Source organism: Echinops telfairi, unplaced genomic scaffold (genome assembly GCF_000313985.2).
Source record: "Echinops telfairi isolate 266 unplaced genomic scaffold, ASM31398v2 ScPeMD7_7468;HRSCAF=8506_1, whole genome shotgun sequence".
NCBI lineage: Eukaryota > Metazoa > Chordata > Mammalia > Afrosoricida > Tenrecidae > Echinops > Echinops telfairi.
Genome location: NW_022111370.1, coordinates 5321152 through 5331090, shown reverse-complemented (window position 1 = coordinate 5331090; position 9939 = coordinate 5321152). Strand labels below are relative to the sequence as shown.

Here is a 9939-nt window from a genome sequence, read left to right as displayed (position 1 = left end):
TACGAGGGAGGGGGAGCGGGGAGGGAGGGGGAAAAATGAGCTGATGCCAGGGGTTTAGGTAGAGAGAAAATGTTTTGAGAATGATGAGGGCAATGAATGTACAAATGTGCTTTATACAGTTGATGTATGTATGGATTGTGATAAGAATTGTATGAGCCTCTAATAAAACGATTCAAAATAAAAATAAATTTAAAAGGAAATGAGTAAAGTATGGAAAAAACAAAATCTTGACAAGATTTTTCACCCAAATGTAACTTTTATCTAAATCATGAAGCTACACAATTTGGTTTTGATCAGATTGCTTTTAGTTAATATACAATGAGAACACTACCTTTTCCCTTTCTAAAGGCCCAGGCCTCGCTTGGGCATGCTGTCCTTCCTTGCGCATCAGCAACGAGGGCTGCCCGGGCCTCCGTCCTTGTCTTAGCCCGTTGTTCTGTAGCAAGTAGATTTTCACAACCCCCAGTCTGCAGGCAGAGGTTCAGGTTTCTAAATTGAAGGATAGCTTGCAACTCATATTGATCTGGCTAGCTATGTCTGACTATGTCACAAGTAGCCAGTCTCTTATTGGTTATAGTTCCCTTCTCTGGACCCGTTTATGGCCCTAATGTAGCGCTGCGATCTTAATTTCCTTGATTTCTCCATACATTGTGTACAAGCGCTGGGTACGAGAGGGCTTCAAAAAGCTCTAGAGAAATTACTTTATTCCATTTCTCTTTAAAGTTTCTTCACCCTTTCAGAGAGCTCTTCTATGGCAATTTCACTTGCTTCTGTCGCCAAAACATTGAATTAAATGTGGCTCCGTATGACTTGCTCAGAATGCCCTTACTTTCCTGGCCCAGGAAATTTAATTTTAATTTCTCGCAGGTTCCCAGGGGTTGATCGAGAACAAGGAGGATTGTGTTAAAGAGGATAAAACGAGGGATTTGGATAGTCCAGAAACGAGACGTAAGAACAATAAGCAATTGATAATAAAAGTCTGATAATGAATTCTTGTATCTTCAAGGACGGAGAAGAGTGACTGCTTCGGCTAGGGTGACCAGGAGACGCCCCGCTGCGGAGGCGGACTCTGAGAGGTGAGCCATGCCTATTGATAATTGGTCTTGCCTTTTTTTTAAATGTCTAGAAGTAGAGAAAATATTGTAGTTTGCCTGTATTTGAATGAGAGAAACTCAGTATATGACAGTGAAAGCTACAAGAGCCTGTCTTGCACATACACATATAGTCTAGAATTCTATAATCAAAAGCATTTCAGTTCTTGTGCCTTGTGGGTTTCCCCCTGTGGTTGGCATGGCTTTTAGTCCGTGGTGGGGTGAGGTGCCGTTGGGTCAGTTCCGACCCCTGAGCACCCTGTGTGCGAAGTGCGGTGCCGTCCTCACAGCAGCTGTGCTTACCCCCTGCTGCAGCCCCCGTGTCAGTTCATCCCGCTGAGGGTCCCTCTTTTTCACTGACCGACTTTCCCAAGCTTGGTGTCCTTTTCTTTTCCAAAATGTGTGAGATGACGTCTCACCGTCTTGGTTTCTAAGGCGTATTCTGGCTGTGCTTTTCCCAAGACAGATTTGTTTGTTCTTCTGGCAGCCCAGAGTGCGTTCAGATACTCTTCCCCAGCTCTGTAATTCCAGGGCATCAGTTCTCCTCGGGGCTTCCCTCACAGGGTACAGCTGTCACATGTGTCTGGAGCGATTGGGAATACCATGGCCAGGGTCGGCTGCACCTTAGTCCTCAAAGTGACGTCTGTGCTCTGACACTCCAGAGAGCTTTGGTGCAACAGCTTTGCCCAAGGCACTCGTTTGAGACTGCCTTCACTGAGGGTCCAAGCAAGACGAAATCCTTGACAACGTTGATTTCCTCTCCGTTTATGATGATGCTATCTATTGGTCCACTTGTGAGGATGTGGGATTTCTTTACACTGATTGAATTGTCATCCACACTGAAGGCCGAAGTCCTTGACCTTCCCTTCATCAGCTGCTTCAAGTCCTTCCTATTTCAGCAAGTAAGCTTGTGTCATCTGCGTATCGCAAGTTGTTCATAACACGCCTTCCTTCAATCCGGTGCCACATTCTTCTGCTTGGAGTCCAAGTTTCCCGGATTATTTGCTCAGCATACAGATTGAATACACTTGGTGAAGGATACTGTGCTGATGCACACCTTTCCCGATTTCAATGCACGTAGTATTCCCTTGATTTCTTCCAATGATTCCCTCTTGGTCCAGATACAAGTTCTGCAGGAGGGTTCTGGATGTCCCATTCTTGCCAATATTATCTGTCATTTGTTATTGTCCACACAGTGGAATTCCTTTGCATAGCCAGTAAAACACAAGCATATGGTATTCATTAATAATTTGTTCTCTCATTTAGGTTTCCATGTAATCTTCTGACATGACTCTGTATGCACAGGGCTCTAAATTTGAGCTGGGATTACAAACTCTTCAATTTCTGTAACATTGTGGTTCTCTAAATGTACAATAGAGCAATTCTGCCTACAATATGAACATTAGAGTGATGTGCATGGTGCAGTATTCGTTTTTAGTTTCTGCTAAAGTTAGAAACTGAAAGCTTATATTGTTTTGCCTTCGTATATGCATTGGTAAACCTGTAGTTCTTGTGTTTTCATGATCGCTTTAGATTTTGTCTTGAATAAATTCAAAGTAATTTGGGGTTTTTTGGGGGTTTTTTTTTTTGGAAACTTGCTGTTCACAGTGTATTGGAATTTATTGCCTAAATCAAGAGAACTGAGACTTGCTTTCACTTCGTAAGTTTCTAAAAGACTCGTGGGTAGTTGTACGGCCATAGACAAGTCTTATTGCAAAAGTGGCTATATTCTTCTTTTATCTTTTTCTGGAAAATACCAACTCGCATATAGATAAAAAGCCATTTTGGCTAGATTTTCCAGGGTTCCTGTTGTTGGATTCAGGATGTTTTGGTTGGGATTTTAGTTTCACGCACCTCCAAGCGCATCAGGTTCACAGTGGCCCTCTGATGATGGGAGCTTTATTTATAAGCAAACTGTAGTCGGGAAGCTTTTGTCAATTGGTGTCTCTTTAATATCTGTCTAGTGATTGTGAAGTTGCTGAACCAGAATCAGAAATGAAGATGAGATTACCGCGGCGAGCCAAAACCGCAGCACTAGAAAAAAGCAAGCTTAATCTCGAACAGTTTCTCAACGAAGACAGAAGTTAAGGGAGGTGATGGAGGTGGAGTTTCTTTTTAAAAATGTCCTTTTTGCGTTTAATAAAGTTACCCTTGTGTCAGAATCAGTACAAGAAGGGCTGGTTTCTTTGTAACACTTGCGGCAGGCAGAAGTGGGTCCACATTGACTTTGTCCTGGACGGAAGCATTGGGCCAGCGCTGCTCAGGGCTGCCTCTGCCCTCAGCGAGCTGTGTGCTTGGGGCTGAAGGGACCCAGAAATCTCATTTGTAAACAAATTTCCTTAGGGAGGTCTTAGGAACTCTCAAGTGTAAAGTCTTGGCAGTATGGAGAACTTCTAAATACAACATACCTAGTAGCTTGCATTGAGAAGCTTATGACGTAGAACCGAGACAGAGGAACATGCCACACACGGTGACTGCTCACAAACTGCCCAGGAAGGAACATATTCTCAGGGAAGAGCGTTTAATAAAATAACTCCAGTGAGATAGAGAGCAGTTCTTGATGAGATGGGGAAATAAGAAGCTTCTCTTGGAAATTCGGAAGGTATTTCATCCCAGCCTGCTTGGCCTCTACTTCCTGGGTCTCTTCAGGGCGAAGGGTTAGCCAGTAAGACCGTATGGTAAAGAGCCCTGGCTTCCAAGCCTGCATTCCTGGCCCCTGGACGAGGCGGGCCCTCGATCCTTCACGGGACGCACGAGTGGAAGGGAGCACACGGGGCCGAACATGGGACCCTGCTCTCCACTTCCCGTCTTTCCATGTGGCAGGTGACCGGACACCGTAGGCCTGTCAGCCTTGTTTGCATCATCGATCCCATGATTCTTTGGTGCCCTTCTAGGTTTTTAGAAAACATTCGCTGAAAATCTGCCAACATTAAAAAAAAAAGTAGATCTAATAGAATGAACGCATCGCCCAGTTCCAACAGTTCACGTTTCGACCATCTGATTTCACGACCGCACACCACAAACACTGTCACCGAGCTCCGGGCCGGTTCCTCTTCCCAAAGCGGACGCAGATAGCAGCGCTGGTTGCCTCACTTCACGGCCGGACGTCGAGTCCTGGGTTGGGGAGATGATGGCACACGTGTGGAGTCGGGCCAAAGCTTTGACGTGGTTCTTTCTGTTGTTTTTTTGGCATCATACGAGAGTGAATACCGTTTACAAATGAAAACGGCTAATGAGCAACGAATGCGACCGGAAGTCGTCTTTACATACTAATTTATGAGTCTTGTTTCTTCATTGTCGATTCCCGTCATCATGTGAAGTTAGGCACTTGTCTGGTTTGGGAAACACCATGTGAAATGAGTCTTCTCCTGCCACGTCCACACTGGTTCTTCCCATCTGGTGATTACCTTTTCTCTGTCATTCAGGAGATGAATGCCCTCATCATGGGTCGAGTTTACTAATCTTTGTGCTTTTTCAAGTTCACGTGCCCAGAGGCTGTGGTGACCTACACTGGAGCTAAAGTGAAGACGGCGAGCTGACTGAGAACCCCATGGCTACATGACACGCAGGCCTGTGCTCCGTAGAACTCCGCGCTCTTATTCCAGGGAGCCCGGGGTCAGTGAGAGAAGCAAGCCTGCTCGTTTAGCTGAACGAAAGGCAACAGCGGCAAACTGCTGCTTCCTCTTCGTGCGGTTGGCTCTGCGTCTTTTCCTGTGCTTTCAATTCCTTGTGTAGGTCTTCTTTTGTGTGATCCCTGTCATTTAAAAAATACTCTACGGGGTCAGGAGGGATAAGGACGGAGAAAGGACACCGACTGTTCTCTGAGGAAAAAGTCTTGGGAAACACACCATCAGGCCAGGAAAGAAGCCATGTTCTGATATGCTGAGCATGTGCCACCATACCAAAGCTTACTTCCTCTGTGGGGAAAAAGGTCCAAGCACCAACCAAGCCTGTAGTGTTCTTGCTACGGAAGTCTTAGCATCACGTAGGCATTGCTGACGCTCTGCTCCGCACGGTTAGGATGAAAGGTAAGAAATAATATTCCGCTTTTGAAAGATGTCCCTTTAAACTATCAGGTAAATGTCTCCACGGCTGTCACACAAAACCCATCGATGTACATCCATTCATGGTTTTTGATTCAAAACCCCACCCCACCGCCAAAGGGGAGGAAAATAACCGAACAGTATTCTCATCTCCGATGCGAAGGCTCAGACTTGCTGGAGAGTGAACATGCAATTGTGCCTGGCTTTCTACAGACTTCCTAGGATTGAAAAATCGAGAGAAAACGGGTCTGCTCGATTGTTCCTACCAATGGAAACATGCTCGACTGAACGATAAATGAGGATGGATTTTCTATACATATATAACTTTGAAAGAGATACTTCCAAGAGTCACCTTTGCCTTTTACCAATTTGCTTCGAGGTAGTTGGTACCCACCTGCTACACACGGTTCATGGGTCAGGCCGTCACCACGAGTCTGTACAATACTAGCATTCTAACTCACATAATGCAGTTATATATTAAAACTTTGTGCACAGAAAACAGGACATGTATGTCTTTAAACGGAGGGGCGTACAAACCTCACAAAATACCATTAAAAAAGAGCAACATCCAAATCCATTTGTACTGTAAAAGTCCACAATGCTCTGGTGCAAAAACATGATGCTTAAAAAGAAAAATAAAAAACATACAAAAGAATGGGAATCAAAATGATTAATGCTAATGACTCCATAGAGACAAGTCACAGGACTCGACATCTTTCCAAGATCAATCGATAAATGCTTGTCGTTCAGCTGAGAGAGTATTGACATACAAAATAAAAGTAGTGCAAGAAGACTGCCATCTATTTCTCTTCGCTTGTGAGATTTTGGTTAAGCACTGTACAGCTCGCTAGAGACGGTGCTGTCAAATTCAGATTCCATTCAATGGGACGGTTAAGGCACATCTTAATGGGGCTCAAAGGGCAACTTGCTGTGCTCCCATCAGACACATTCAGTTTCTCATCAGTTTTCATTTGTAGCACGCTGGAAGAAAAAGGTTAAGGCATTTTAGTTTGACATTTATTTTCAAAGACAAGACTAACCTTGTAAGAGAAAACACAGTCATCGTTTTGTGCGGACCGTTCCACAGTAGAGTACACCGCATTTGTCATCCTGGAAACAAGTGTGTTTGTTTGGCGTCTGCAGTGCCTGCCTTCTGCTGGAGCTGCACGCTGGGCAGAACAATGCCGCGCAGAAGCGGGCACTTCCCAGCTCAGACACTGACCCGGAAACGTCCCCGCAGATGGGCAGTAGACGGTTGTCAGGTGCTGTCGGGTAGAGTCGGTTCTGACTCACAGCAACACAGAGCAACACAAAAGTTCTGCGGCTGCAGCACAGTTGTATAGCCCCTGTGTCAACCATCCATCTCGTGGCGGGTCTTCCGCTCTGTGCTGACCCCGGGTTACAGTAAAGTCTCTTGGTTACAAGTGCCCAATGGACAACTTAGAGTCACCCTTTCACCCTTGGAAAAGATCCAACCAAGCCCACCTCGAACTCTTCACCACAGTCACCTCCACTTGCTGGACCTGCAATTGCAATCCTTGGGGTGTGGAGCCGCCTCTGGCACTAAAAGCCAGCTATATGCCCCTGTTGTCACTTACCTGCGTTCCAAAATTTAAGGGCGCAGGTAGGAGTGGGTCTGGTTCCTAATGCCTGCTTGCGCTTCAGCAAGGGCATTTCCTTGTGAACCATCTGAGCTTGGCAGGCCTCAACCCTCTAACGTCCTCTAACCTACCCGTCTCACCGCCACCTTGAAACACGAAGACATTCGCTTTTATCGAATGTCTGCTAGTGTCTAGGAACGTTCAAAACCATTCTCTCATTTAAATATTTCCTCAGCCAAGCAAAATGGGTATACTTCGCCTAAGATATGACAGAAGTGAGTGTCATCAAAGTACAAACATGAGTCAAAGTGCTAGAGTTGAACCTACGTCTGTTCTCCAAAGCCGTAGGCTAACTAGCTCTGTCGTGAGGTTATGATGATGTTGGGCACCCTTGGGTTGGTTCTGACGCATAACAGCCCCACGTACAGCAGAATGAGACACGGCCTGGGCCCTGGGCCAGCCTCACAGTTGTTCCTACGCTCAACGCCCCACCCCCACCCCCGCCCCATGCCCCAACCCACTGCGATCAAGTGATTCCCACTCACAGCTACGCTACAGAGTTGGCAAGACTAACTGGGAGCAGACAGCCTCATCTTTCTCCCACAGGATGGCTGGTGGGTTTGACCTGTCATCCTTATGGTTAGCAGTCCAATGCCCAACTCAGCGCCACCAGAGAATACACACGGTATCCTGTCTGCATGGTGGAAAGCGGCCAAGGTGTCTGCACTGCCTGCTGCCCCGTCGTCAGAGGAGCACGTGTGGGATCAACAGGAAACTTACTCTAGTTGCCCAACTCTTCTATATTGATGGAAACGTTTGTGGCTCCTTTGGATTCGTATTGGGCTTGGCAGTTCTGGTTTGGTTATACTTGTATCTTATTTTACCAATTCCTGAAGCACAATTCCATCCATTCACAAGTGCTGTTCCCTCCCAGGATGCATTACCCTCCACTCTGCTTAACCAACCTGCCCCAAATCAACTATTTGGATCTCTCAACATATATCTGGCCTTCTAACTCCCTTTTTAGTATTTAGTAAATACATTGCACCTCTCTCCTCTAGATACAGGGTAGTGTAAGTATTCGTTCAATAGCTGCTCAATAAAAGGGATGAGGACACTTGGGAAAATTGCACAATGAAACATCTGGAAGAGTGCTACCCCAGAATCATAGAAACTTGGGAAAAGGGTAGCCAGTGCATCCCACGTGTACACATGCAATTCTTTCCCTAAATACTGACATCCAATTCATATGAAATCACTGCAAAGATGAATTCTTAAGTTTCAGAACTGTTTTCTGGTTAGCAGCTCAAGTGACACTCGACTCTCATGAGCGTGGCTGTACGAGGTCACTCCTGCGCTATCGGAGTGGTCTGTAAGTTTACCCATCTTCCCTAGGAATTAGGGAGGAAACGGGATGCCAGTATTTCAGGGGCGTCTTAGTCAGTACGTGGCAACATCTCAATGCCAGTAGCATTTTGCCAATCCCTCTTGCACCTTCAGCCAACAGTCATTTGCCACAATAAACCAAGACACGTTCCATAGTATTTTGACAAAACTCTCGTATTCACACTGCATTCCCAGGCAAACTGGCAGTGCCACTGAATGACATGGTTTCAACTCTAATGATTACAAACCCACTAAAACTTACTGCCATTGAGTCTGGCTCATTGCAACCTACAGGGCTCTGTAAGAGCTGCCTCATAGGCTTTCTGAGGGGGTGACTGTTTTCCAGGAGCAGGCTGCCTCCGCTGTCTCCTGTGGAGCTCCTGCTGGCTTCCAATCACCCACCTGGCACTTAGCACCTCAAGGCTCACCCTCCAGGACCCCGGAGCTCCTTGTAACTATTGCAGATATTAGACAACACCACAGAGACTGCAACATGACTCAAAAGATGATTCGGTAAAAAGGGCAAAGGAATTATTTTTAAAAACCAAAACAGTGATGGGCTTAATAAAAATGGACTATGTTTTAAGAAGAAATCATGCCTTCATGTGTGACATGAAAAAAAAATCCAAAGCGCACTGCTTTCCTTTGTATCGGAAATCTTAAGTGATTGGGGGAGGAGGGGGGGGCGTATTTTTTTAATTGGTTATGATTATTTAGATCCATGGCCCCGAGGACTTCAAGTTTTGGTTGTCAGGTAGGTCAAAGTCAGATAACACAGCACTGGTCCTCTTTCCTCCAAGAACTTACAAGTCTTATGATTTGCACTTTCAAAGCAAAGGTGTGTCTCATGCACATCTTTTTGAGAAATGGTAAGGCAAGCTGTAAAAATACAATTGTTTTAGTCAAGACAGCATGGTAGGTACATTTATCAAAGTGCAGAAAAGGAGCTGGAGACCTGGAGTGAACTATGTTAGTCACACAAATGAATGTTTTCCCTGCGTGTTACTGTTTGACATTTAGGTACATTCGTCCAAGTACACGATTTTCTTAGAAACATTTACTTGATCCTTAAAGGCAATTAACAAGTTTTCTAGATAGTATACTCCACAGTTGGGTACACATATCCGGGAGTACACAAGACTGTACACATGAATGAGAAGAAAATATGGTTTTGTTTTCAAAAGGAACTAAGCCTTACTAGTCACCAATACACAGGTTTCCATGTTTAATTCACACGCACTTACACGAGAAACCGTGGTGTGGGCACTCACTAGGCATCCGGAGAATCCCACCAGCAGACCTGCTGTACAGGGCTGGAACCAGAGGCATCGGGACACCCAGGTTACTAAGGCACTTTTTTTTTTAAAGAGACAAATGACTAACATACAGAAGAAGAGATCGCCTTTTCCCCAGTCTCCTAAAACCAGATGTATCTGAAGTTTTGGAAGAACCTGAATCTAATCTAGAACTTCCTGGAGCCCTTTTAATTCCCCTTTTCAACGCCAGGGCCAGTGAAATGACCTCATTTCCCCAACATTTAGGAGTCCAGATACAAAAGCACCGTGGGGACCCAGCAAGGAGGAAGACGCCCTCCAGCGTCAAGGGTGAAGCTAGAGCAAGTGTTTGGAAGTCTTCGTGTGTGTGTGTGTGTGTGTGTGTGTGTGGTGAGACACTGCTGACTGGGTAGGTCTGAGACAGGGACGCGTGGGATGATCACACACATTTGTACCAAGGGAAAGATGAATGAGGACTTTTCAATTCTTCATACTTTTTTTCTAAAAGATGTTGTTTGAAAATAGGTTAAAAAAACAATCAGTC

General features: G+C 45.4%; 1 protein-coding gene across 1 annotated transcript in view; it reads left to right on the top strand.

The window, feature by feature from the left end:
* Positions 1-3259, top strand: part of NCAPG (non-SMC condensin I complex subunit G) — a 41396-nt gene extending 38137 nt beyond the window's left edge. The window contains exons 20-21 of the mRNA XM_004707849.2: positions 1007-1076; positions 3056-3259. Coding sequence (XP_004707906.2) covers positions 1007-1076; positions 3056-3179 — 194 coding nt within the window. The 3' untranslated portion in view covers positions 3180-3259. The remainder of the gene's footprint in view (positions 1-1006; positions 1077-3055) is intronic.
* Positions 3260-9939: the final 6680 nt, after the last annotated feature.